At 42.5% G+C, this 26,069-nt stretch overlaps 9 protein-coding genes across 9 annotated transcripts; 4 read left to right on the top strand and 5 right to left on the bottom strand.

Moving 5' to 3' along the window:
• Nucleotides 1-40: 40 nt before the first annotated feature.
• On the top strand, nucleotides 41-4,836 carry MONOS_10325 (uncharacterized protein; the record flags this gene model as incomplete). Its single annotated transcript, XM_067862767.1, has 7 exons — nucleotides 41-73; nucleotides 131-223; nucleotides 284-340; nucleotides 417-516; nucleotides 583-658; nucleotides 732-878; nucleotides 1,011-4,836. 7 exons carry the CDS (start codon nucleotides 41-43, stop codon nucleotides 4,558-4,560), a joined length of 4,056 nt encoding a protein of 1,351 aa, XP_067734911.1. The 3' UTR covers nucleotides 4,561-4,836.
• MONOS_10324 (dynein intermediate chain IC70) lies at nucleotides 4,831-7,859 on the bottom strand. The gene is made up of 6 exons (XM_067862766.1): nucleotides 7,795-7,859; nucleotides 7,457-7,710; nucleotides 7,043-7,375; nucleotides 6,847-6,940; nucleotides 6,478-6,737; nucleotides 4,831-6,290 (listed from the first exon to the last, which is right to left on the bottom strand). The coding sequence occupies exons 1-6, from the start codon at nucleotides 7,835-7,837 to the stop codon at nucleotides 5,145-5,147; spliced, it is 2,130 nt and encodes a 709-aa protein (XP_067734912.1). The 5' UTR covers nucleotides 7,838-7,859; the 3' UTR covers nucleotides 4,831-5,144.
• Nucleotides 7,860-7,973: 114 nt separating this feature from the next.
• Nucleotides 7,974-8,799, top strand: MONOS_10323 (putative 40S ribosomal protein S17-1). The gene is made up of 3 exons (XM_067862765.1): nucleotides 7,974-8,004; nucleotides 8,089-8,274; nucleotides 8,388-8,799. Exons 1-3 carry the CDS (start codon nucleotides 8,002-8,004, stop codon nucleotides 8,673-8,675), a joined length of 477 nt encoding a protein of 158 aa, XP_067734913.1. The 5' UTR covers nucleotides 7,974-8,001; the 3' UTR covers nucleotides 8,676-8,799.
• Nucleotides 8,793-9,645, bottom strand: MONOS_10322 (putative rRNA-processing protein Efg1). The gene is made up of 3 exons (XM_067862764.1): nucleotides 9,377-9,645; nucleotides 9,161-9,330; nucleotides 8,793-9,105 (listed from the first exon to the last, which is right to left on the bottom strand). Exons 1-3 carry the CDS (start codon nucleotides 9,612-9,614, stop codon nucleotides 8,884-8,886), a joined length of 630 nt encoding a protein of 209 aa, XP_067734914.1. The 5' UTR covers nucleotides 9,615-9,645; the 3' UTR covers nucleotides 8,793-8,883.
• Nucleotides 9,646-9,698: 53 nt separating this feature from the next.
• On the top strand, nucleotides 9,699-10,895 carry MONOS_10321 (hexokinase 1 (HXK); the record flags this gene model as incomplete). The annotated part of the gene is made up of 1 exon (XM_067862763.1): nucleotides 9,699-10,895. The coding sequence occupies one exon, from the start codon at nucleotides 9,699-9,701 to the stop codon at nucleotides 10,893-10,895; it is 1,197 nt and encodes a 398-aa protein (XP_067734915.1).
• Nucleotides 10,896-12,471: 1,576 nt separating this feature from the next.
• On the bottom strand, nucleotides 12,472-15,547 carry MONOS_10320 (uncharacterized protein). Its single transcript, XM_067862762.1, has 8 exons — nucleotides 15,477-15,547; nucleotides 15,306-15,414; nucleotides 15,161-15,249; nucleotides 15,012-15,116; nucleotides 13,474-14,959; nucleotides 13,298-13,360; nucleotides 13,162-13,189; nucleotides 12,472-13,062 (listed from the first exon to the last, which is right to left on the bottom strand). The coding sequence occupies exons 1-8, from the start codon at nucleotides 15,531-15,533 to the stop codon at nucleotides 12,753-12,755; spliced, it is 2,247 nt and encodes a 748-aa protein (XP_067734916.1). The 5' UTR covers nucleotides 15,534-15,547; the 3' UTR covers nucleotides 12,472-12,752.
• A 141-nt stretch (nucleotides 15,548-15,688) lies between these two features.
• MONOS_17032 (uncharacterized protein) lies at nucleotides 15,689-16,075 on the bottom strand (the record flags this gene model as incomplete). Its single annotated transcript, XM_067869912.1, has 2 exons — nucleotides 15,689-15,814; nucleotides 15,869-16,075. 2 exons carry the CDS (start codon nucleotides 16,073-16,075, stop codon nucleotides 15,689-15,691), a joined length of 333 nt encoding a protein of 110 aa, XP_067734917.1.
• Nucleotides 16,076-16,183: 108 nt separating this feature from the next.
• Nucleotides 16,184-23,344, top strand: MONOS_10319 (uncharacterized protein; the record flags this gene model as incomplete). The annotated part of the gene is made up of 3 exons (XM_067862760.1): nucleotides 16,184-16,258; nucleotides 16,607-23,058; nucleotides 23,128-23,344. 2 exons carry the CDS (start codon nucleotides 16,184-16,186, stop codon nucleotides 23,003-23,005), a joined length of 6,474 nt encoding a protein of 2,157 aa, XP_067734918.1. The 3' UTR covers nucleotides 23,006-23,058; nucleotides 23,128-23,344.
• On the bottom strand, nucleotides 23,210-25,926 carry MONOS_10318 (putative tetratricopeptide repeat protein 26). Its single transcript, XM_067862759.1, has 6 exons — nucleotides 25,901-25,926; nucleotides 25,695-25,832; nucleotides 25,506-25,631; nucleotides 25,206-25,445; nucleotides 25,071-25,153; nucleotides 23,210-24,990 (listed from the first exon to the last, which is right to left on the bottom strand). Exons 2-6 carry the CDS (start codon nucleotides 25,830-25,832, stop codon nucleotides 23,454-23,456), a joined length of 2,124 nt encoding a protein of 707 aa, XP_067734919.1. The 5' UTR covers nucleotides 25,901-25,926; the 3' UTR covers nucleotides 23,210-23,453.
• Between the last annotated feature and the right edge of the window lie 143 nt (nucleotides 25,927-26,069).

A 26,069-nucleotide genomic window follows, 5' to 3' on the forward strand; every position in this document is an offset into this window, starting at 1 on the left:
TGAAACGATTTTCGGACCCATTGATTTTGATCTTTGTTGTATGATCAAGGCCCTTCCGGTTCGAGAAACAATGGTTAAAGCTTATGCAATTTTTTTCAGATTATATTTTTGTATTTGCATTTGTTTATAGTCGACAACATCCAATCAAAAATCATTTGAAGATCCTGCATCATATCGAAAAAGAACACAACAAAGAGTGTTGGAATACAAAGCAAAGCAAAAAGTATTCACGCTATTTTTAAAATATATTAATGTATTCGTTAACTTGTATACATTATAATAGTTGGAAGCGGAAATTGCTGCACGAAAAGCTATGCAAAATCCTCCAAAAACTGTACTTGTTTGTTCTTTATTATTTGGACAAAACTTTTGTTTTTCATAATGCAACTTAACTGCATATATTTTAACATTTGTAGCTGTCTAACTTGCATTCCACCCTTCATCAGTCTCGAGACGATGAGATTGAAAAACAGATACGTCGGATTCAAAGTGGAAGGGGTATTGTAACAACAAAATGTCTGAAATTTTTTTTTCGAAGTTGACATATTTTGTTACCATTTAATGAATGCTATAATTAATCAGCTCCAAAACCAACAGCAACAAGACCAGCTCCACTTACTCCAGAACAACAGCAAAAAGCATTGATTGAACAAAAAAAGTGTGAATTCGCAAATAGACTACATTTCAATTGACACATTGTTGATATGTTTTATTTTCATACCTTCAAATAGAGCAAAAATAAGACTTAGAGAAGCGCAAGAGAAACAAATCGAATTAACCAAAACAAAAGAACAAGAAGAGGCTAATAAAATACTAAAGAAAGAGAAACTTGTATATGAATCTCTTTCCACTGCGATCGTGATGGGACATGTTGAATCGTGTGCACATTCTTAAAAAAAAATTAATGAAATTTAAAACTTATCTTTATGCATACAAAACTATATTTTCTAAAACATTTTATGAAATAACTTCAATTTTTGCTTGATCATTTATCTTTTTGCAAATAATAGATCACCATCTCCTGTGATGCCAACAGTTACGCACGCCCCTCCTCTTGCTGCAACAGAAAAAGCTGTCAGCAGTTCATACACAACATCACCCTATACAACACACCCACAGACGCCAACTGGCTCAGCCTCAGCCTCAGCCTCAAGCGGGTCTCCATTTGCCGGCACATCTACTTCTTCTCCTCAATCACCTCCGATGGAAGGCATGTCTGCCTCGTCATCTCCTCAGCAGCAGACGCCTGGCCAATACGGAATGACCACCTCCTCTTCGTCTTCAACCTCCTCTCGAAGGACTCGCGGCACCCCTTCAATATTCAAGTCTCCTGTCCGCAGCCGCTTTGACCCGCTCCCACAGCTGCCACACATCGGCTGCAGTGTTGATGCAAGCGCCATGAACGAGGCGAAGATCGGTGTAGGCAACGGCGCTGCTGTCCCACTCCCGAACAGCACAGCCGATTTTGGTATGGGCGACGGGCGAGCTGTGTCACCAAGCTCGAATGCGCTCCCTCTTTCTCCTGTTTCTGTCTCTGGTGCACGCCCTGTGTCGCCGTCGCAGATTTCTTACTCGCGTGCTTCGTCTGTTGCATCACCAGCAATCCGCACGATTACTCTATCGAGTGCAATTGTTGGGCAGGACACACCCTCCAGAATTGGAAGAGGGAAAGGCGTTGGATTTAACGAGAGGAAGACAGAGAAGGACAGGCTGAAAGAGGCATCTGAAGAAGCAAAGGAGAAGATTCTATCTGGAAAGAAGACAACAACACGAATGAGGGATGTGATTGGACTGCCAATGAAGTGGGGCGAAGACGACGACGATGTCACAATCATCAAACCTGCCCAGAAGGGACGCGCAGGAAGCAGAATGGGGTCGCCGAGCCACAGCACCGTTCTTCTGACACCATCTGGGAATGCCCCTCAGTCGCCGACTGGCAGAATGAGCACTGTAACACCAGCGACTGCTGGCTCTGTTGCAGTCTCGATGAATGGGAGCTTTGGGGGAGAGAACGGAATGGATGCGAAGACAGAGGCAGAGGAAGAGGACAACAAGCCGACACTTCACACACTTGCACTTATCAGAGCATCGGTGCTGAAAGCAGAGGAGATGAAGAGACAGTCAGATGCAGAGAAAGGAAACAGACGCGGGGCGAATGGAGACACAGCACGAGGAGGCAACAACGAGAAGGAGATGGAGGAGTATGCTAACAGCGCATCTACCTCAGAGGAAAGCAACATAAGCAAGCTCAAGTCATCATCGTCTTCCTCTGGATCAGGATCAACCGAGCAGCCGAACTCACCAGGGCGCCAGCCACCGTCGAAGCAGGCGTTCTTTGTTTCGCCTCTTTTGGAAGACAATCCATTTGTGATGATCGATGCAGAGTCTGGCGATGTCACTGTGTATTCGCACATCGCATTCAAATATGCACACACCACGTCATCCATGCAGCTGCCCTTGCATCTCCGCAGGCAGGTCGAGGAAGACGAACAAGGAAGAGCAAAAGAAGAAGGCTATGCGCCATCTTCTCCGATGATTGCACAGCGTGGTACTACCAGTCTGATTGACATGGAGTCGCCCACAAAGCAGCCCCGTGCGCGCTCTCCCTGTTCGCGTGGGACAGGTGCTGCTGCTTCTCTTCTGCAGCCGACACTGCCGTTCAACCCAGCCACACAGCTGTCGCTGCTCGGAGTGAATGACAAGGACGAGGCAGTGCGTGCGTATCAGTCGGCTGTTGACGAGCGGGCGAGGATGACAACACAAGTCATTGAGGAGAGAAAGAGAGAGGAAGAGAAGAAGAAGATGCGGATGCAGGAAGCCAGGCAGAAGGCGAATGAATACGATCTGAAGAAGATGGAGCGGTTTATCCAACGAAAAGAAAGGGAAGAGCAAGAAAGGATGGCAGAGACGCAGCAGAGCCAGGAGAACGATGAAGGAATGGGTCAGTCAGACGATGAATACGACGAAGACTACGTTGAAACGGTGGATGAGCGTGTTCAGCGTGTGCTGTATCAGAAGCGGCTGAGAGAGAGGGAGAAGATGGAGAGGCTGAGGAACTGGAGGCAGAATCCAGAGAAAGTCCCAATCACATCGAAGAGGAGGGCAAAGGAGGAGAAGCAGGAAGAAGTGAATGAAGCAGAACAGCAAGTGGATGAGGTACAGAAGACAGAGGAAGGAGAACAAGAGAAAGCAGAAGAGACACAGAAGGAAGAAGTAGAAGGAGAGAAAGAGGAAGAGAATGAAGGTGAAGAACAGAAACCAGAAGAATTGCAAGAAGAGAAAGCAGAGGAGAAAGCAGAAGACGAAGTTTCTGAACAGAAAGGAGAAGAAGAAGCTGAAAAGAAAGAAGAAGAAGCAGAAGAGGAACAGAAAACAGAGAATGCTTCTGATGAAGAAAAGGAGGGCGCGAAAGAAGAAACCAAAGAAGAGGCTGAAGAAGAAGAAAAGGAAGAAAAGTCTGAAGCAGAAAAATCTGAAGAAGAAAAGACTGAAGATGAAGAAAAGGAAGAAGAAAAATCTGAAGCAGAAAAAGAAGAAGAAAAAGAAGAAGAAAAAGAAGAAGAAAAAGAAGAAGAAGAAAAGTCAGAAGAAGAAAAGACTGAAGAAGAAAAGTCAGAAGAAGAAAAGTCAGAAGAAGAAAAGTCAGAAGAAGAAAAGTCAGAAGAAGAAAAGTCAGAAGAAGAAAAGTCAGAAGAAGAAAAGTCAGAAGAAGAAAAAGAAGAAGAAAAGGAAGAAAAGTCAGAAGAAGAAAAGACTGAAGCAGAAAAAGAAGAAAAGTCCGAAGCAGAAAAAGAAGAAGAAAAATCTGAAGAAGAAGAGAAGTCAGAAGAAGAAAAATCTGAAGAAGAAAAGACTGAAGAAGAAAAGTCCGAAGAAGAAAAGTCTGAAGAAGAAAAAGAAGAAGAAAAGTCTGAAGCAGAAAAATCTGAAGAAGAAAAGACTGAAGATGAAGAAAAGGAAGAAGAAAAATCTGAAGAAGAAAAAGAAGAAGAAAAAGAAGAAGAAAAAGAAGAAGAAAAAGAAGAAGAAAAGACTGAAGAAGAAAAAGAAGAAGAAGAAAAGTCAGAAGAAGAAAAGACTGAAGAAGAAAAGTCAGAAGAAGAAAAATCTGAAGAAGAAGAAAAGGAAGAAAAGTCTGAAGCAGAAAAATCTGAAGAAGAAAAGACTGAAGATGAAGAAAAGGAAGAAGAAAAATCTGAAGAAGAAAAAGAAGAAGAAAAGTCTGAAGCAGAAAAAGAAGAAGAAGCATCAGACGAAGAACAGAATGAGGAGAAGGCTGAAGAGAAAGAGGAACAAAAAGAAAGTGAGGAGCCAAAAGACGAAAGTGAAGAAGAAGAAAAAACAGAAGAAAAAGAAAAAGAAGAGGATCAAACAGAGGAAGCAGAGTCAGAAGAGAAAGAAGCAACGAAAGAAACAGAAGAAGACACCTCATCTCAAAATGAGCAGAAGGAAGAGGAGAAGGAAGAGGAAGCAACAGCTGAAAGCTCAGAGGCAGCTGAGCAGAAAGAGGAAGAGGAGAAATCAGAAGAAGCGAAGGAGGCAGATGCTTCATCTTCATAGACTTGATTAGCACCTATCTCTCTTAAACACTCTGTCACACTTTTTTCAAATAAAGCAAATGCTTTCTTTCTTCTTTGAATTTTAAATCTTCTTCTTTTATTTGTTATTGAAATATATGAATTTCCTATCTTTCATCATCCGTTTATTGTTGTTTACTTGTCTCCTTTACTCACTTTACAACCGTTTTTTTATTTATTAACCATCACATTTAGCACACAAATGACTACACTTCTTTTAAGCTTGAAACAGCATGATCTTACTGACATTGACAAATACTGAGATATTTATTGTTTTCTTTTAAAAAGTCATTTTGGAAAAGTTGAAGACAAATGGAAGAAAAATAGGTGAAGCGATGATTGATAAAAAAACTGCGAGTTCAGAGCAAAAAGAAGGAACAAGAAAAGAGACAGTGATTAATACAAAAAAAATGTACTCACAACATAAAAAAAACAAACAAACAAAGGAATTCAAATAATTGAAATGCAATGTGCGTGATTATAAACACCTTCATCTCCCAACAAAAAGAGCGCCATCCATCTTCCTCACTCATCATTCGCATGCTGCTCCTCTGCCGCTTCTTCCCATCAGGTTGATTTCTGCTCTTCCAGCTTTTCCTCGTGCTTTGTCAGTTTATCATCTAGCTTATCTTCCAACCCAATTGATGTCTTCTCATCAACTTTTCTTACAACTTTCCTCAAGAAACTCGGAGTCTTATCGTCTTCTTCGCCTCCTTCTGGTTCTTCCTGTGGCTGCTCTGGCTGCTGCTCTTCCTGTGCTTCCTGTGCTTCTGGCTCTTCCTGCGTCTCTTGCGGAGGTTCCTCTTTCTCTTCTGTCTCCTGCGGCTCTTCCTCTTTTCCTTCCACTTCCAATCCCAACATCTCATAGAACTCCTTCTCAATGTCATCCAGCTCTTTCTCATCCACATTCTCTGGCTCTGGTTCTTCGCTCACTTCTCTCTTCTTCTGCTTAGCCGATGCAGGTGTGGCTGGAGGTCCCCCAATTGCAGCGACTGTCTGTGCTCCCATCAATCCAAGGCCAGCGCCTTCTCCCTCGGCAGCTGCACCGCCCATCCCTCCTCCTCCGCTCGAAGGTGTCAGAGGTGTCATTACTCTTCCACCGCTCGCACTGTCTGTTCTTCCTCCTCCGCTTTGCCTCTCCTTCAGCCTCTGCTCTTTGATGCGTGCATCCACATTCTTTTCTCTCTTGGCTTCTCTCTCCAGAACAGCCAGCAGATCAGACTTCTCCGTTGGCTGAAGTGTGCACAGCGAGTCTGACAGCTCGTGGATGTAGACTGTTCCGTCTGTTGCTCCTGTGGCCATGATCTTTCCGGTTGGATGCAGCTCCAAGCACGCCAGGCCAATATCTGCAGATTCTGTCACCTGCAGCGACAGGATCTTTCCTTGGGTCATCATGTCCCACACATCCACCATACCGTTGTTCTTAGCTGTGTAGAACTGAGACGGCTTTGCAGGCGACCAGCAGCCAGCAGACATGTAAGTGCTGTCGAATGGGGTGGAGAGGATGGGCACTCTCAGATCATCCATCCACAGCTTCGCTGTCCAGTCACCCACAGACAGGAAGAAGCGGGAATGCACTGGATTCCGCTGCACGGCATACACTGGGCCGATGTGGCCGACGAAAGGCGTGCTCACTTTCTCTGCGGGCGTCTTGGACTTCTTGTTGCAGGAAAGAACAATACCTTCCTCAGTTCCCACCATAAATTTAGAGGGCTATTAAACATAAAGCAATATGAATGAAAGAAAATACAACACAAAGATTTAAATGATTCAAAATAATTCAAAATTGACAATATAAATAATCTCATTTAATAAAAATTATATTTGCCATCATAATTTTTCTTTTGAAAATATTCATCACTTTCATGCATCAATTAAACTCAATCGCCTCATCACAAACCCCTAATGCAGGATCGTAATCCATTGCTGTTCCTCCCATCTTGGCCAAGTTATTTCCTTTGTTCAAGATCTCCATTTCCTCGAGAGGCTCGCTGATCTTACGGATATCCCACCACTTGACTGTGCCATCGCTCGAAATAGAAGCACACTCAGCTCCTGTTTTTGACTGGAGCCACTGCACCTTGTAAACAGGATCCTTGTGTGCCTTTTCGATCAACGAGGAATCGTAGGGGCTGTTTCCTTTACGAAGATCCCACAAAGCTGAATAAAATCAAAGAAAATTTTGTTTAAAGAGAAAATTTTTAATTTGAATAAAAACAAAATTCAGGATAAAATTGAAACTTTAATCAATAACAATCATTTCCCATACAAATTAACCCATTGTAGCAACCACCGACAAGGGTGTGAGAGTCTTTCAAGTTATATTCCAGGCAGCACAGAGAAGACAATGGAGTTAAATCAAACTAAATTTTGTAATAAATAATTATTTAGCGAATAATAGAGAAAATTATCATAATAAAAAGCAAATTTTCTTTATTTATTTCGAAAAAAAATATTTTACAAACCACTGGATAGTTAGGATTGTTAATATCCCAAACATGGCTGACCATTGGCATGTCAATTGATGTTTTTTGAAACTTTAAAACAGAATATGCAACAGCAATCTTGCTGCGCTCATCTGGATGGAATGATACGCAACGTGCCCATCTATTTGATGATGCATAAGGATCTCTCAAAACAGCAGTTATAATCGCGCTTGCGGGATCAGTTGAAGTATCTTCAAGATAATCATCAAAGTATTTTTGATAAATATCGAGCGAAAGGTTTTGATTCAAAATTGTTGTTGTATCCTTCGTTCGCCCAAGAAGTTGAAGCAAAAAGTTTTCATCTCTCTCGACCTTTTTTGTTAAAATTTTCAAATAGCAAAATTTGAAATAAATGAAAGCTAAAAGGCTTCATGCTTCAAAAATTTACCACACTTTTTTCCGAAACATATTTAAATGATCAGGTTCGGTTGGGTCGATATCCTTTGGCCAGCCACCCTCCAAATGAAGCATTCCTCTTGATGCAGATTCAATTCTCTCAGGATTGACTTCATGCTCGCTCATCTCATGCACATTTTGTACTCCCTCAGAAACAATAGTGGTTTGAATATATTTTTGCTGGCGAGCTGGATTTGGCTTTCCCTCAAATAAAAGATCAGGGCCGCAAAAAGTAAATGCACAATGACGGCCTGAAAGAAGATTTGACAAAGAAACATTAAATACATAACAACAACATGAAAATTAAAAATGGAAACAATTAATTTGTTTCAAACCGAATTCCTTTCTTCTACGGGCAAATGGATAAATAATTTCCATCAAACCGATTTAACTATTGTATATGGGAAATATGATCGATAATCTTCAAAAATAGTTATCATTACAAAATTTTCATAAGTCGACTGCAGTGAACATTACTATATTGTTTATTCAACTTGTTCATTTTTCATTTTTATAATGAATGGTATGATCAAAAATATCTGATGGTATGAATTTGTTTTGTAGCGTGCTAATTCGATATTTAAAATGCAAATTGCTAAATTTATTTCTAAATTAATTATTTGCAATAGGGTCGTGTTCGTAATAAGGCTGTCAAGAAAGCTGCTCGCGTCATAATTGAAAAATATTATCCTCGTCTTACAAACGATTTCCAGGTCAACAAGCGCGTTTGTGAACAAGTTGCTATCATTTCATCTAAACGTCTTCGCAACAAAATCGCTGGATTTTTGACTCATCTTATGACAAGAATTGAGAAAGTTTGTCGCATTTTCTGATATTAGATGCTTTAATGTAATTTTTGTTTTTGATAAAATTAATTAATTTAAAACGAAATGCATTCGCTTATTATTTGTATTATTTACAATAATAGGGTCCAGTGCACGGAATTTCTCTGAAAATGCAAGAAGAAGAACGTGAAAAACGCGACAACTATTGCCCAGAAGTGTCTGAGGTTAAGACCGAAGGCATTGAAGTTGACAAGACAACCATGAACATGTTGCACCAAATTGGAATGGGACGCATTCCAGGCGTTGTTCGCTCTTTGCCTGTAACTGATTTAAGACGCAAGAAGGGAGCTGCTCCTCAACGTGGTGCTCCTCAAAAAAACGCCTCACAGAAATCAGCAAAGCCTGCACAAAATAAACCAGCACGCAAGTAAATAAGCTGCTAGATTATTTTGTTTTTACATTTCTCTTTTGAACCACCCATCTAAATCTATAACACTTCTATTATGATCTCGTTCTGCTTTCTTGTGTCATAAAGAAAAATTGGATTAAGCAAGTTAGAAACATTAAATATTAAAAAAATGCGAAGTGATTTAAATGTTGTGAAGTGGAAGAAAATTATTATAAAAATTTTGTAATTATTCAAAGGAAAAAATCATCATCTTTCGCGAAAGAATCTTCAGAATCTTTAGCTTTCTTTTCTTTCGTTTCTGCAGGTATTGATTGAATCGGAGTTTGACTTGAAAGCGATGCTTTTATTTGTTGAATGATTTTTTTGGTAAATTCTTCTCTTTCTTTCAACTCCTGCTCAGTCATGCTCTGCGATGGGAAAAGAGAGCGATATTTTTGAGTTTGCGGATAATTCTTAAAAAACAAATTTATTGAAAATAATTCTTATTTCGAATGAAAAAATTCAAACTTTAATATATAACTCATAGTCTTTGTATTGAGAAATAAGTTGATGACATTCTGCTTCTGTCTGCGGTACCGGTAATGCGGTTTCTTGTTTTAGTTGCGGAACGCGCTCAGCAGCAAAATCTTTCTCATATCTTTTAAGCTGTTCCAATCTTTTTTGAACTTTGCGAAGTTCTTCAAAATAATAGATGTAAAGTAAAATAAAAGATAAAACGCATACCCACAAATTTGACACCTCTATATTTGGATTGTATTTTTTTAATTTTTTCATTCGTTGTCCTTTCTGAAACGCGAGCTTTCAATTCTTCAATTTGCTCTTGAAGTTCAAGTCTCATTTTTTCTGTCAGTCCTTCTTTTTTCTTTAGAAGACGTTCCGCGTCTCTTATTCTATTTTTTATTGATTTTTTTGCCTTTGAGTTAGGTCTTTTCGTTCTATGATTCACTTTTGTTGTTTTCATATAAGAATACAATTTATTATGGTGCAAATTATTTATATTTTTAAAATTTTCATTATCGTTTAATTTGTAATTGAAGAGAGGAGAATGGAATCGCTTATACTGTCTTATGACTTTGATATTCGAAATTCGAGGCCAATCATCGAAAAGTTTCTTGCCGCAATGGAAGATGGACTTGTTGGGAAGCCAAGCACAATGCCAATGATTCCCTGTTTTACAGATGTGCCAACGGGTAATGAAGAAGGAGTGTTTTTGTCCATTGACTTTGGCGGGACAAATTTAAGGTGCATGCTTTTAAAAATTGAAAATAGAAAAATAGTTGATGTGAAACAAAAAAAAGTAACTATTGATAAAAAGACCCCAACTGGCGAGCTACTGTTTTCTACAATCGCAAAATTTATTGAATCATTTGTTGAAGAAAATGCTGCTCATATTCAACTTAGACCAAATAGGATTCTTCCTGCTGGATTCAGCTTTTCTTTTCCAATTCACCAAACCCATATCAGTTCTGGAAGGCTTTTATACTGGGGTAAAGGCTTTGTTGCAACTGGCGTGCAAGGACAAGATGTGATACAGTTGTTACATGCAGAATTGGATAAGCGTGGTCTGAATTGGATTAGAGTTGTTGCTTTATGCAATGATACTGTTGGAACAATGGCTTCCCTAGGAGTTGAAGATCCTGAAACATGCATTGGCGTTATTCTTGGAACCGGCACAAATGCATGTTACAGAGAGAAAGTGAGTAATGTGACAAAAATTCAGGCACTGCGGCAAAAAGAGGAAGAAGAGCTTGCGAGGATGGGTCGTGAAGAGCCATATCGACCATCTCCTCCAGAATCTTCAGATTTTATGGCCATAAATACAGAATGGGGAGGTTTTACAGGATTCCCGATGACAGCAGAAGATGATGCAATCTATGCAAAAACACAGAAATTTGGAGAGCAGCGATTTGAAAAGCAGACATCTGGTAAATATTTGCCAATGATAGCACGAAAGTGCGTGAGGAAGGCGATTAAGAACGGATGGATCTTTAAAGATATTATGCAGAAGGGATATTTGAAGTGGGATGAAGCCGAAGAGCTGACGCCTGTGGAGATGTCGCAGGTGCACTTTGACGAAACGCCTGATTTGTCGAAAGCGAAAGATATTATCCTCCACTTTTTTGGAGAGGCAGGAAAGCTGATACCAAAGGAAATGCTCAAAACAGAAGATGTGGCCATGGTGCGTCGCCTGTTTGCAGCAATTGTCACCAGAAGCGCAAAGTTTATTGGTTTGGATTGTTGAATATTTTTCTGATTGATAGCTTTTTATTTTATTGTTATTCTGTATCGTGAAAATTGTTACTAAAATATGAAACAAAAAATCTTGATACATTTCTCCGTCGAATATTTTTGCTTATATTTTACTGTAATTTCATTCTTTTAAAAAATAATATTGTTCAGGTGTTGCACTGGCAGCTGTTGTCGTCCGCATTCTGATGCATGTCAATCCAAACATCGCTCGCATTCGCATCGCAGCCGACGGCTCGGTTCTGCGCGGATACCGCGACTTTCTGCCACACTCGCAGCGAGCCCTTGAAATTGCACTTGAGGCATACCTCTCTCCACGCGCCAACCTACCAAAAATGGAAATGGATGAAGATATTCCCTCATTATCATCATCATCTTCGTCTTCTTCTTCTTCTTCGGCTGTCACATTCGCACAGCATCCAATTGCTTCATATGGGCCAAGTGAGTCTGCCTTCCCATCTTCGTCTTTTCCTCCGTCTATTCAGTCTCCCACGACTTCCTCCCAACTTCCATCATCCTCTCCTTTTTCTTCTCCTCTTTTTGTCTCAATGCCTCAGACATCAAATTCTGCCACACCTTCATCCATGTCTTCCTCATCCATTGCACAATCATCAATGGTGCAGTTGTCTTCCACAGCGTTTGCGAAGGAGCACCAATCTTCAATTCACCAGCCGCCTTTCAATCCATCGCTCTTCGGATCGTTGGAGCCTTCTTCCATCTCATCATCTGACTCTTCAGGACTGATCTCTTCAGACAACTCTTTGTTTAGCAAACAAGAAACTTCATCATCATCATCTTCTTCTTCCTCATCTCCCTGCTCTGCCTCTTCCTCATTCACAACAGCCGGCACAGTCGAGCCGTCCTTCTCGCCTGTGCTTCCCACTGCATCGCTGGTGTCTTCTGTCCAGTCATCCTCTGTCCACATTCCTCAAGTGCTTATCACAGCCACCACTGATGGGAGCGGCGTGGGTGTCGGCATCATCGCAGCTGTGCAGACAATGCTGGCAGAGTCGCAGTCATATTGATGCTGCTGAATGCAAAGAGAAAAAGAAAGAGGAAATGAAATGATATAATTAGAAATGAAATGAAAACTTGATGTCTTTTTTTGCAATTTTTTCCGTTCATACGAAGATTCTTCGTTTTTGTCTGTGTTGAATTTTCATTTTTTGACATTGAGAATATTTCCATTCTTTCATTCTTTCTTTCTTTCTCGCAGCAGCAGCATTCACTCATTCAATGCATTTTTGGCTTATGTGCGTTGAGTTTATTCCTTCATCTTATTAGTTGAACTTTCTCTTATTTCCTTTCATATTTTGCTATTTATATTACAATATATTCTGTCTTTAAGATTCCTCAAACTTTGCACTTGTTCATCCTTCGTTCTTAATTCAAAAATGTTTGAATTGCCTTGCAACACACATATTATTTTACGTTTTTCATTTCTTTAAGCAATACTATTATGTAACATTATCTTTCATATCACAGAAAGAGAGAGAGAGAGAGAGAGAGAGAGTGGCAAACAAGAAATAAAGACATTTTATAATAAAGACTGAAGTAATCTCTTTGGACAATTATTTGCCCAAGGCCTCACTAACATTTCTGTTGGCTGAAGAAGGAAAAAAAAAATTAAAATCAAAATGAAAATGCAGAATTAAAAGGGAAAGAGAAAGAAATAATAACTCCATTTATATCCTCAACCAGACAATCGATAGAACAAAAATACTTACACCAAAACAGAATAATGTCAAAACAACAAGATAATAAAATAACATCAGAAATAAAAAGCTAAAAAATTAAGACAACGAATATGTATGAGAACAAGTATAACATAAGAACATCAATGACCAATTTTCTAGCTTTCCCAATCTAAAGCCTTCGTCGACTTCGTTGGGACTATTGTGGGCTCTTTGATCTCGTGGATGAAGTTCACAGTCATTTCCGCGCCTTCCTTTGCGATGCACCCGCAGAACCTGATTGTGTCTGGAAGGTCTTTCACGTAAATCGGCTGCTGCACCCCGTTCACAAAGAAGTGGAGTGTCCGCTTTGCCTTCGATCCTTTGCCGGAATGAGGGATTCCCATGTTCACTTCCATGAGAACGGTGTCTCCTTCTTTCCACTTCTGGTTCCCGCTTTTGCAAGATCCACCGTGAAACACAATTCCACTTCAGCAAATGAAATAAAAAAGTAAGAATGTTATTTTTTTATCAAAAAGAATCAGAAAATATAAAATGAATAAATCAAATAAACTCAATAATGCATACACTGCTCCACCCCAATAGCCAGCGCTTTCTGTCATGATTGTTATTTTGATATTAAAAAAGTCGAATTAAGAAATATTTATTTCGATATAAATATATGAATAAACTTAGCAGTGAACTTTCAATAATTAATGCACACTTCCATCAACTCCAGGGAAATATTCAACAGGTGGATTAAAAGCAGATGCAATAACACCACATCCTGTTAAAAGAACAATTTGAATAATTACCATTCATTGAGAAGCATTCGGGTTTAATCATATTTATTGAAATTTTAAAATAAAAAAGTGTCAGATTCTTTAAAAAACAGCAAACTTTTCGTATTCTTAGTGTTATCAAAGACCATCTCAGCCTGCCAAATTCCTCTTGTTAAGTCTGGTCCGAATTTGATTGTTGTCTGCTTGAACAGAGAGGCAAGGCCAGTAATTTTGTTTTCTTCCACTTTCACCATCGACTCATTCACAATTGTGAAGTTCAGATCTTTCTTCAAATCAACTTCAATTGGATAGGTCACTTCAACCTCTACTGCTTTTTGTTCAGCAGAAGATGCCACTTTGGACGAAGATGGCTTGAGTTCAGACTCTTTTGCAGTTGAAGGGTAGATTGGAGGTGTTTGGAGAAGTGCTGCAGACGCAGAAGTAGAAGGAAAAGCGGTAGATGATTGGGCAACTTGAATAGAAGGTGCAGAAACTGGAGCAGAGCCTGGAACCGGAGTTAATGTTATGACAGTGGAAGAAGAAGGCGACGAAGACGAGATTTGTGCAAGTGAAGCAGAAGGCAGAGGCAAAGGCATCGATGAAGCTCCAGGCAACATGGAAGGCACCAAAGGTACCCCGCCCATCTGCTGCGGCTGCTGCTGTTGTGAAGGCTGCTGCAGAGAAAACGGAGTGAGAGGCGAGAGTTGAGATGGCATGGCAGCAGAAGACGAAGCTCCTGGCTGGACAAAAGAAGGAGCGAAGAAAGGCAGAGGGAGAGGCTGAGCGAGTGTTTGTGGTGACATGAAATCAGACTGAGGAGCATTCAAACTCTGAGGTGTCTGTACCGCTGCTCCTCCAAATGGCATAAAGCCAGGCAGAAACATCGGAGCAGCCATCTGACTGGGATCTGCTCCGAATGCTGTCTGAGAACTGCCCATGTCGAAGTTCAGAATGGGCATAACAGAAGCAGAAGCAGAAGCTGATGCAGAAGTAGATACCGAAGTGCCAGATTGTTCAGGAAATAAAAGAGGAAAAGAAGTGTTGAGAGGCTCTGGCTGAACTGTTTGAGGTGTTGACGAAAGAGTATTTTTGTTACTTCCGTTAGTCGAATTTTTTGGTGAAACATTTTGCGCTGCGCTCTTCTTCTTCTTTCCTTTCATTTTCTGTTTGCCACTCTCGTCGCTGTTCGCTATCTGTGGAATTATTTCTTTCTCGTCCCAATCTTCTTCGCTCATGGAAAACTCTTCATCGTCGTTCCCGCTGCTTTGCTCTTCTGCCTTATCTTGAATAATCCCTTTCTTTTTGAAATACGACAAAATTCCACTTGCCTTTGTGCAAAGCTCAAAGGCGTCCGAACCTGCAAGTCGGTGTAGAATTTTGCCTAAAGCATTCACGTGCTTCATCTCGATATTTGCCTTACACAAAGATGTGATGAAATCAAGCAGCGATGACTTTGTGTTGATGTCTGTTTTCTCTGATGCCAAAACTTTGTATACAAGTTTTGTCCACTCAAGATTTGATGCGAATTCATTTAACTCTGCTTGAAACGCAACAATTGAAGGAATACAACGAATGGCTTGAAGTGAAAAGGATTCAACATTACTCTAAACAAGATTAAAAATAAAAAGGACTTATCATGAAATGAAAAATTCAAACAGATTCCAATAAAACAATAGGGCTAAGAATTCGTGTATAGAAAGTGTGAGGTGTGATTGGAGGAATACTTCCTACAACAAGATGAAAAAGTTGCGATACAGATCTCTTTGGGAAAAATGAAATAAAACAATTCTAAAGTTGGAGAATACCATGAGAATTGGATCAGTACTGCTTTTGACTCTGGATGCAACAAGGGGAAGAATGTCTTCTTCGATCAAAACTTTTATATAGAATGGATCTGAAATAAACGATTATAAAAGTTTAAAATAAAGCTTTCCAATTCTAAAATCGTACCATAAAGCATCAAAGTGCACATTTTATTGATTACTGCCTTGGTTATGCTTGAAGCATCTTTTTTCAATTCAGAAATCCATGCTTTTTCAATTCTTCGCCTTTTTTCAAGCTAAACGATAAAAGTTTAAACAAAGCACTTTATCAATTTACATTGAAATGTTTAACTCAAACTTCTTCCTTTGAAATGGTATCAATTTCTAAAAGGGACGCCAAGGAAGGTGTCTCCATGAAATTAATGATATGTTGGGTCAAATGCAAATTCAAACCAATGATTGTTTATTTTTTAAATCAAAAACATAATGAAGGTGAAGTGTGATAAAAAGATGAAATGGCGGATTGAAAACACATGAAGTGATGAAATGGAAAATTTTTAAGTTTTTTGCCTACGTTAAGCGTTTAGCATATGTTTTTTCAATTGTCCATAAAAACGGCACCGCAAGAGCAAATAAAGCTCCTGCATAAATGAAAAGCAGTAAAAAGAAACGAGCGAACCACAAATGATCATATGGCTTGAAATGATAAAAGCTTATTTTAAAATTTTTTTCATAAAAAATAATAAAAACCTCTTTTGGCTTTCCGTCATCTTTTTTCAGTGGTAAAAAGGCAAATATTATAAACAACAATATCCAAATGCCCAAGAAGATTAATGGAAGAAAAGGAATTCGAAAGAAATATGCTGCCCAGATGGATATAACGAATAACCCTGCAATAATAATTAATGTGAGTACTCCATTTCCAAATGCCCATCCATCAATACGCCCATCTGCCATTTTATGAAGATTTGTATTTTGATCATAAATATAACTTTTTATCGGAAAATCAGTTAAATTCATTTGAAAACGTAAAGGAATTAGAAGTTTGCATATTTCAGGGTTTGCATGGATACGACAAGGAATGGTAAGGGGAAGCAAGCAACAGAAGATGACCCTGAAGTTCTCACGGAATTATATGAGGTTTTTAACAAATTTTTATCTGTTTTAAATTTATCTTCTTTATTATTTTTCATTTTGATAATTAATTATTGCAATTAATTTTATTAAATATTCATTTATTTCAAAAAGAAATTTCCACTCGAAATCTTACAAAAAATGAAGCTTCTTGATTTATCTCATCGTAATTTATCATTTTGCCCAGAACTTCAAGCTTTTTCAAATCTCCAAGAATTAGATTTATCTCATAATCATATTCAAAGATTAAAAACGAAAATTTTTACTTCCAGCCTTCCAAATTTGATGAAGCTTGACCTTTCTTTCAATGAGTTATTTGTCTTTTCTGACTTGGTTCAACTTGGAAACCACCAGAATTTGAGAAGTCTTTCCATAACTGGAAATCCATTGCCCTTATCTGAAAATAGGCTTGTAATTATTGGAGCACTGCTTCTTGGAGAGGATACAAATGGTTATCTTGATAGAATGAACAAAAAACGAAAACAAGAGATTGATCAGTATCTTTCATCAGAAATTTCTGTTTTATCTGATGCGCCTCCAAATTCATCCATTTTGAAGCAGTCTGTTAAGCGTTCAAAGACTCCAGGTCCCTCGAAAGATCACAAACAGCATTCATCATCTGATAAATCGCCTGATCATGGAGCTCGTCAAAAGAGAGATGTCCATGCCCGTCCTTTGTCAGCTGGTGCAGCTGTGAAGGCTGTGCTTGTTCCAGAAGGGTCTGTCTATCGCATGTTTAACAAAGTCGAAGGAGCACTTGGCTATCGAGCAGCGAAAACAATAACTGCTGATATTTTGGGACACGAATGGTCACCAAGAGAATCTAACACAGACGAGCAAGGAATGAGAAAAGACCAAAATTTGAGGCATTCTACTTCTGCCTTGAGCGAGACAACCCCGACCTCGTCTGAGCATTTCGGCAGAACTGCCAATGTTCCTGCCACGCTTCTCCCACCTGACGAGTACATGAACACTGTGAAGATCCATCTTGCTGCCCAAACGCTGGAAGAGGCAGCGCGCAACCCTGCATCTGCTATTCCATCGACAGCTGTGTCGCCCTTGCCGACTCCTTCATTCACGTCACCAACAGGATTTATGGGCGCATTCACTTCTCCTTCCACACCTGCCTCTTTGGCCACTCCAATGTCCATGCACCACCGCGATGTGTTTGGCGATGTTGTGGACGAAGTCAACGACGAAGAGTGGAACATCACCGAAGAGACAGGCAGCGATCCTGCTGTGCGTGTAGCAGGAGCCATCTGCGCTGAGCAGCCAGACGGGGTGGTGGTGCTTGGGCAGCACTCATCTGCCACTCCAAGCAGTCTGTCGCCCACACGTGTGTCTGCACTGCACTCAGCATCTGCTGGTGAGCTGGGCAACATGCGCCAGTCAAACAGCGGGTGGACACAGAAAAAGCGATTCATCACAACAGAAGATCTCAACGACACGTCAGCTGTGTTTGGCACATCGTCTGCGCTGTTCTTTCAGAAGCAGGTTTCGCCGGGGCTACTCGAAGTCACGCAATCACTTGAACAGCCACAGGAAGCAGAATTTGCCAATCTTGCAGAGGCATTTATGAATTCTTCGTCGTCATCATCATCATCTTCTTCTTCTCTGCTTGATGCTTCTCTTCTTCCAAAGGAAGGGCAGCAAAAGGGATATCTCAACGATTCATATGTCGTCAAACTGGAGCCTGTGCCTGCCTCTGCCGCACGTAGAGGAAACAGCAAAGCAGACACATCTTCTTCATCTTCTTCATCTTCCTCTTCTCCGTCTTTTCCTGTTGCTCGCCCAGATGCCAAGCCATTCATGCCTGAGCCCACAGGCCCTGTCTCTACCGAGCAGCTGCCTCTGAGAGCAGGATACAATTTGATTCCGTCGCGTATCAGGCAGACTCCAAACTTCACAACAATATCAGCTGAGATGGGTTCATATTTGCTTCGCCACCCACCGCCAGAGGAGCTGGTGGAGAAGGAGATGATACGGATGAGGAAAGGGTACAGAGACGAGACGCTGCTGAAGGGAGCCACACAAGCAGGAGAGATCTCAATGAAGTCAGACAAGGCTGTTGTGTACAGCATGATCAGCAGCGACACATCCCGCCCTTCGTCTGCCTTGCACCGCACAGCCAATGGCTCTGCCGGAAAAGACGGCCAGCGGAGAAATGCAGGTTTCTCCGCGCGGAGTGCGTCGACAGGGCGTTCGGCGGCACATACAGGCCGATCGACGTCGTCTGTGATGTCGACAGCGAGGAGAGTGGCAGAAGTGCAGCAGACGATGGTGCCAATGTACATGAAGAACATCTCACGGAACATGTCGCAGCAGAGGCAGCTGGACAAGAAGAAGCAGTACAAAACGAAGAAGAAGAATGGAAAGGGGAAGGGGAAGGCTAATAATGCGGCTGATATGAAGGGGAATGGGAAGGGCGAGAGTGGTATGGATGAGACGAGGAATGGGAATGACAGCTTGAAAGGAGGCAATGCAGGCAGTTTTGACAGAGAACAGCACTCCGCAAAAGCTGATGCCAAAGCGGGTAGTGGAGAGCGAAGGGAGTCTCTTTCGTCTTCGATGGCTGCTGCATCGAATGCCTCAGCTGCGTCGAAGTATCGCAAAGTGCCACTCATCTACTCCTCGCAGACACAAGGGCGCATCAGATACTTTGGGTACGAGCCAGGTGTCACACAGCCCACAGCCATCCGCGCGGGGGTGGTGCAGAAGGCGAGCGACGACAACTTCTTCTACTGCGACATCAATCCAGCTCCTGTTCCCAGGCAGGGTCTGTTCCCGATGCTGACAGAGCTAAACGGGAAGACGATCACCATTGACGAGCTGGACAGGGCAAGAGAGGTGACACGAGAGGGGGTGCAGGCGAAGGCACATCTGCTGTCGCCGCAGGTGTTTGGCGGAGTGGACAAAGTGAAGCCGCCACACACACGAATGGCAGATGGGATGGGTCTGCCGCCATCGCAGATCATTGCACAGCACCAGAGCTACAAGCACTTTCTGGTGGAGTCGCTTAAAAAAGAGAACCAGCTGCGGAAGAGAGTGAAGCACATGATGCTAACTGGGCAGCTGGTTGATGACGAAGGGAACAACCAGCTGGGGGATGGGGAGAAGAAGGAGACGTGGGCAGAGAAGAAGGAAAGAGAACTGCGCACTCTGAGAGAAGCCAAAAACAACAGCGAAAAATCGCAGGAAGGCGCATCTCAACAGACAAATGGAGCAGCATCATCTTCATCATCATCATCTTCTTCTTCTTCTCCTTTGAAATCCACAACACAATCAGAATCTTCTCAACCTTCTTCTTCTACTCAGCCATCTGCTTCACCTACACCATCCACTTCACCTCCACTTCAGTCCACTTCGCCCACTCCATCTTGTTCATCTTCATCAACAGCGCAACAACAACAACCAAATAATGCTCGTTCTTCTTCATTGGCAGATACACAATCACTTCAATCGTCAATATCCAATTCTTCCACTCCTTTTGTCCACCCACCAGCTCCTGTGAATCAGCCATCGTCTGCTTATGCATCTTCCTCTTCTTCTCCTCTCCATTCGCGTTCATCTTCTGCAGCTGCCTCACAAACACCTCAGTCATCTTCACTCATTTCACCATTGAACATTTCAAATTCAACAGAATCAAACAAAAATGCTTCTCTTTCTTCTTCTCTTTCTGCTTCTCTTTCCTCTCTGCCTCAGGACGAGCGGATAAAAGCACTTCAAACACAGCTTTTGTCAACAGTCTCTCAAACATCCAACATTTCATCGTTATCCAACTCTTCTGCATCAAATCCAAACACATTACCACTCACCGCACCCATTTCATTCACAGCCACTACAACTTCATTTCCTTCAACTCCATTGCCTCCTGCTTCTGCTTCTTTTGCTTCTTCTTCTTCGTCATCATCAGCAAGTGATAATCTGCTCACACCTTCTGTGAAACAGCCAACTTCTGCTCTCTTTTCACCCACACCTGCAACAATACACTCCATCGAGAGGCAGCAGCTGGAGCTTCTTCGGTCAGAAAGCGAGTCAATCAAAATGAAGATGCAGAACCCAAAATTATCTCCTGCTTCTTCTTTGAGTGGCTCTCCTCCGTCACAAACAGGCGGAGTGGCTTCATCTGGCGGCAAAGGAGGCACTTTGTATGGAGCAGCACGCTCATCCCCTTTGAGAATGTCGTCTTCGATGCCTTCAGCCAATTCGTCAGCCCTTTCGACTCCTCTGCGAACTGCCTCACGCGATTTCGGAAGCAGCCTGAAGAGAAGAGGGGAAAGCGGAAGCAGCTTTGGACTGAAAGGGGAGAAGGGAGGGAATGCACTCGGAAACACAGCAGGGTCACTTGGCTCGCAGTCAGGTGGCACATTTTCAGGGGAGCAGTCAAAGAAATGGAAGAGTCCCAGTGAAAGAGGCCTGTCAAGGATGGCAAAGAGAGGCGAGCACGGAAATGAGGAAGGAAGCGGGAAAGACGGAAACGGGCAGAACTCATATGGAGACGGGAATACGACAGAGAATGAATCAGATTTTGATGATACAGACGATGATGAAGAGAGCGAATCATCAGCAAACAGAGAAGGAGGAGGAGGAGGCAAAGACGACGAAGGAGATGGATATGCAGCAGGCTCGTCAGTCACCACAATCGAAGGGACGAGTGTGTATCAGAACAGCAGCAACAACAACAGCCGCCTGCCGAAGATGCTCATCCGTCTCTTCAAACAGACATATGCGCCTCCGAAGACGAAGCTGTACTCTCTTCTCTCTCCGCGCGAGGAGGCGCTGGGTTTCTCTGTTGCTCCAAAGGATACGCCTGACTCACCGTCGGAGATTGAAGGCAGGGCGAAGTCGTCGGATGTGGCAGTGGGCGACCAGATGAAGAAGATCCGGTCGCAGCTGGAGAGTGCACATGATGTGTGCCTCAAGGCTATTAAATCGCAGGAGACGAGCTACGACTTCCTCCCATCCGAATCCAAGACGAAGCAGTATGTCGACTCTCAGCAGACAGAAGTGCAGCCGATGCCGACGCCGCGTGTGTCATACGATGTGCTGAAGTATCAGCCGTCGCTGTCTCGTTCTGCCCTCGTCATTCCCCCTCCACGCAGATGGCGTGCGTATGACGTTGCCCAATGGCTGGGCAGGATCGGCCTCCCGCAGTATGCAGACACACCTGAGTTCCAGGCGATGACTGGATTCTATCTCGTCACAATGCCTGACTCGGAGGATCTGCGTGTGGAGCTCAATGTGCAGAACCCGGAGCACCGCCACCACATGTGGCAGGAGATTGCGAAGCTGAAGCTCCACCCGAACGAGCCGCAGTCGATCAAGCGGTCGGATCTGACAATGGGCGTAGCAGGTACTTTTGCAGACGGCACACCTGCCATCACTGCATCGCTGCCGAAGAATGTGACAATATCGCTCGGAGACGAAATGTGGCTGGACTTCAAAGAGCAGCGCGAAAAAAGCAGGGAAGAAGACTTTGAGATTGAGCAGAGAAGACTGAGACAGGCTAAAAGACTGGCAAAGTCCACGCTGGCCGTCCCAACTGCACATGAAAGCGCAGGCAAAGACATTCAAAAGCGCAACTTTTTGGATCGTGGGACGTTTTCTCCTGCACTGACACGATCGCTTGAATTTTCAAGGGCAATGTCAAGCTCAATATTTGTGGATTCATCAGCAATTGTCAGAAGGAAAAGGGAAGATGAGCTGGAATTTCTTGCTCGACAGGAGGTGAGGAAGAAAGCAGACGCACGCCATCAGAACGGACTGAGCGGGGTGCTGGAGACAGCGCCAGGTGAAGGTGGACGGGGAAAGCAGATTCAGAGTGGGCAGATGGCAGACGGGAGTGGAGGGAGTGGAGAAGATGACAGGATGATACGCCCAAGGAGGCAGAAAGGGGCTGATGGCTTTTGGACAACAGATTTTGAATCAGTGCCGTTTGACGAGCTGGACGAAGCAGCGGAGCATCTGGAGATTCAGAATGATATTGACTTTGGGTCTGGCTCGAATCTGATGTTAAGCCCAGCGATGATGAAGCACATGGTAACAGTGGACAAGAGGCACCAGCAGATGCTCGAGTCGCGAAAGGAGTGGAAGATGCACTGCGAGCGGGTGAAGCAGATTCAGCAGAACGGACGCATTAATGAGTCATCCAGTGCAGCGCTTGCTGCAAAGAAGAAGCCTGTTTCATCTGTTGCATCCAAAGCAGAGGCGAGGCTGGCATCGCAGCGTGTGTCTGTTGACGAGCTGTCGCAGATACTCGAGGCGTCGCAGAAGGAGAAGATCGCGCAGCAGGCAGGCGAGGCAGCAACAGTGTTTGACAAGACAGCTGCATCGACAAGCGGATTTGCAGACGAAGTGTATCGGGACTCGATGATGCTTCTGCACAACATCGACGATCCGCTCTATCGCCTCCACCATTCGACAGTGGCTGCGCAGGAGAGTGTGAAGATGACGAATAAGATGGTCAACCTTGGCGGCACATTCATGTCGTACTCACCTGTGTTCAAGCAACTCGAAGAGGAGCCAATCAAACTCCCGAAGGCAGATTCACTGCGAGTGGTGCCTCGTTCTTGGGTGAAAAAATTCGATCCTTCGCCTTTTGGCAGCTCATCCAGTACATCTCTTCTTGGCTCACATTCGTTCCATTCGCCAAAATCTGTGCGAAGTCCGCAGTCTCCGCAGAGCATCCACCCACCACGCACTCCTTCACCACACAGCATCCTATCGACTCCTTTGTCTAAATCAATGAGATGAATTTTTGAATGGAAAATGAAGTTATGCTTGTAACGTTTTCTATTTGTAATTATGTATGTGAAATTTTGTTATTATAATTTTTATTTTTTGATTTCAATAACTTGGATTATTTATCTTTCAAGCGTTAGTTTTGTCTCATCTATTTATTTTGATAAAACCTTACAATTCTTTAAAATAACCCTGTTTCAGTTCCATAGACAATGTATTTGTATTAAAGGCAATTAAATGTTGTCGATGTTTGATATTTTGAATGAAGTGAAGGTGAAAGTGGAAGGGAAAGTTGTACAAATATGATAAAAGCAAGAGAGAATTTCCAATATCAATGAAAAATACAACTTTTTGAAAGAAACAAGAAAAAAATACACAATTAAGAAGTGCAAGAATACATCAAAGAGAGCAGAGTGTAATGGTGACTGTATGTTTAAAATTTACTTGATTTTTTGATAATTTACATGTTGAATTCATCATCGTCTTCCTCTCCGCCCATCATCGAAGAGCTTCCCCCCATCCAATCTCCATCCATCTCGTCCTTGTGCATATCATCGCTGTCTCCTTCATCACTTTGCATCATTCCTCTGCTCCCTGCTCCTGAGTTGCCTCTGCTTCCACTTCCTCTGCTGCTCTGCCGTGGTGCCTCTCTCGAATGTCCCCTTGCTGCTTCCCGTGAGCTCCCTCTCATCGCACCGCCCATCCCAACTCCTGGCCCTCCCATCATCCCCATCCCGCCTTTCTCGTTCAGCCACTTCATCATCGTGATCGACCACTGCATCGACGTCTCATCTTTCTCGTCTGCGCGAAGTATCTGGATGACCTCTCTCAACTCTTCTTTCTTCTGCTCTGTCAGTGTTGTCTTCCCCGTGGACAGTTGGTAGAACACTCCCGCACAGCTCGCCCGCAGCCCTTCGCCAAACTCAGCCACACCTGGCTCCATCTGCTGCAGCTGCTCATACGCCTTCGCCGCAAAGTAAAAATGCCCTGTCTGGAAGCAATCAGTGGAGATTATCTGCAGCAGAGTGAATAGCTGCGAGTTCAGCGCAGAGACAGACGGAGAGCCTGCGCCGTCTTCTTCCCCGCCTTCCATTCTGTCTTTCTCTTCCTGCTTCTGAAGGAAGATGTCGTATGCCAGCTGCGGCTTGCCTGTCATGCAGCGGCAGCGCACCAGCCACTGGATGTAGTTCTCGTTCTCTCTTCTGATCCTTTCGTCAACCACTCTCAGGAGCATCTTCTCGGCCTTTTCGTACTTCTGACACATCGCCAGCGCTATGCCGTAGTTGAGTGCAAACACATCGTCGTTGGTGGAGAATTCTTCAATCGAATCGAAATACTTCAGAGACTCTCCGAACTTGCCCTGAAGGAACAGCGACGACGCCATCGCCTGTCTTCCAGGGATGGTGTCGCGTTCATCTGGATCCTGCCCCACAATCTCGAACTGATGTGCAGCAATCGTAAGGTTCTCTTCAGCCACAGCCATCTCATCCACCCTCGCAGCCCCGCCGCCCATGATGCGGGCAGCAACAGCAGCTCCAGTGGCAGGCGACTGTGCCAGGAGCGTGCAGACCACAGCTTTGACTTTGCTTTCGCTGAGACAGCGTGGTTCGTGGTCTCTCATCTGCGCAGCAGCATCAGGCAAAAGATCGTTGAAGAGATAGTACATCGTCAGGTTGACTTTGGCCTCGCGCAGTTCGTTCAGAAGAGGAGGAAGGACTTGCAGCGCACCTTCTCCGTTTTTGAATATGACTTTGTTGTGGGCGATGATGGAACGCATGGAAGGTGATGTGAATGAAGCGCGCTCTACTTGTTTCAGTATCTCCAGCGGTTGTTGGTGTTGTGGTGCTCTGCAATGAAGAATAGATGCATAAAGATTCAGTGCGATTGATGAACGAGGATCCTCTTTTAGATACGCCTCTGCCATTGCTTGAGCTTCTTCGTAAAATCGCAGCTTATAGTTGCACATTGCATGATATACTTTTATTGCATGAAAATCTCTGATTTTTTAAAGAAACATAGAGATAATTAATATTTACAAATATTTGTATCAACAAAAGAATCAGATAATAAAACAAACGGGTAATCTTTAATAAGTCCGTCATAAATGATCAATGCATCGTTGAATTTTTCTTTAACATAAAGGGATGCTGCTTCACAAAGCTGGTGATAAAGTTCGAATTGTGAATATATTTGGTTAAAAAGATATGCATACACTATTATGAAGAGAATTTAAAGCAGCAACATCATTTCCTTCTGGACGAGTATTTAAAGTTGGAGGAGGCTTGTCATTTCGAATTGCAACAAAATATTTCAGTCTTTCCTTTAACTGGCATGGAGGTGATTGCTTGATCAGAGCTTGAGCTTCAGCCACCCTCCCGAGATATAAATTACAGCAAGCTACAGCAAGATTTGTTAAAAGATTTTTCTCGACTTTTTGCGCATTTTCATAATGCTACAAATAAAATAAAGGAAATAAATACAAATAAAAAATTGAACTTCAAGAAAAAATAACCTCAAGCGCTTTTTCGTAATCTCCAAGATGAAAATAGCAGTAGCCAAGCCATTGTTCAATTGGTTTTGATTCCTTGTACACATCCTTTGGTGTTGTTGTAACATGCGTTCCACTTCCGCTTAAGACCTTTAAAAGAAAGAAATCAAACAAAATAATGCAACACAAAAAATTCTGTAGCATTTCTCACACCTCTAAAAGCGTAATGGCCCCCATATAATTTCGAGTTGCAACAAATTCATCCAAGGTGGGCATCTTATCTTTTTTGTCCTTCTTTTTGGCTTTTGCTGGGTTTTTAGCTCTTGATGTTGTCTGCTTTGACAAATTCATCTATTTTTATACAAACAAAGTTTGATATGCTTATAATATAGATGTTTTTACCTCGAAAATATACAAACCTGTTAAACTGTACAAAGACTTTGATGGGAAATGTGATCAATTGAGCGAAAAAAACCACTAAAATCATTTTGTTTCCTTTTTTGATTTTATTAATCTTTTTTTGAAATAAGCAATGCGTGATTTTTTCATCAAAAAATGTTATTATGTGACTGTTCTCAAATTTCAACA

Source organism: Monocercomonoides exilis (genome assembly GCF_001643675.1).
Source record: "Monocercomonoides exilis strain PA203 chromosome Unknown scaffold4-2303458, whole genome shotgun sequence".
NCBI lineage: Eukaryota > Preaxostyla > Oxymonadida > Polymastigidae > Monocercomonoides > Monocercomonoides exilis.

Coding starts and splice junctions, on each gene's coding strand:
- MONOS_10324 (XM_067862766.1), bottom strand. CDS start 7,837: ATGGAAATTATTTATCCATTTGCCCGTAGAAGAAAGGAATTCG. Junction 6,738..6,846: donor TTGCTACAATGGGTTAATTT/GTATGGGAAATG, acceptor GATTTTATTCAG/CTTTGTGGGATCTTCGTAAA. Junction 6,291..6,477: donor ATTACGATCCTGCATTAGGG/GTTTGTGATGAG, acceptor TATGTTTAATAG/CCCTCTAAATTTATGGTGGG.
- MONOS_10323 (XM_067862765.1), top strand. Junction 8,275..8,387: donor TTATGACAAGAATTGAGAAA/GTTTGTCGCATT, acceptor TTACAATAATAG/GGTCCAGTGCACGGAATTTC.
- MONOS_10322 (XM_067862764.1), bottom strand. CDS start 9,614: ATGAAAACAACAAAAGTGAATCATAGAACGAAAAGACCTAACTCAAAG. Junction 9,331..9,376: donor TAGAGGTGTCAAATTTGTGG/GTATGCGTTTTA, acceptor ATTATTTTGAAG/AACTTCGCAAAGTTCAAAAA. Junction 9,106..9,160: donor ACTATGAGTTATATATTAAA/GTTTGAATTTTT, acceptor TTGTTTTTTAAG/AATTATCCGCAAACTCAAAA.
- MONOS_10320 (XM_067862762.1), bottom strand. CDS start 15,533: ATGGAGACACCTTCCTTGGCGTCCCTTTTAGAAATTGATACCATTTCA. Junction 13,361..13,473: donor TAACACTAAGAATACGAAAA/GTTTGCTGTTTT, acceptor TTCTTTTAACAG/GATGTGGTGTTATTGCATCT. Junction 13,063..13,161: donor GGCTATTGGGGTGGAGCAGT/GTATGCATTATT, acceptor CATTTGCTGAAG/TGGAATTGTGTTTCACGGTG.
- MONOS_10318 (XM_067862759.1), bottom strand. CDS start 25,832: ATGAATTTGTCAAAGCAGACAACATCAAGAGCTAAAAACCCAGCAAAA. Junction 25,632..25,694: donor GGGCCATTACGCTTTTAGAG/GTGTGAGAAATG, acceptor TTTCTTTTAAAG/GTCTTAAGCGGAAGTGGAAC. Junction 25,154..25,205: donor TAAATTCTCTTCATAATAGT/GTATGCATATCT, acceptor CTTTATCACCAG/CTTTGTGAAGCAGCATCCCT.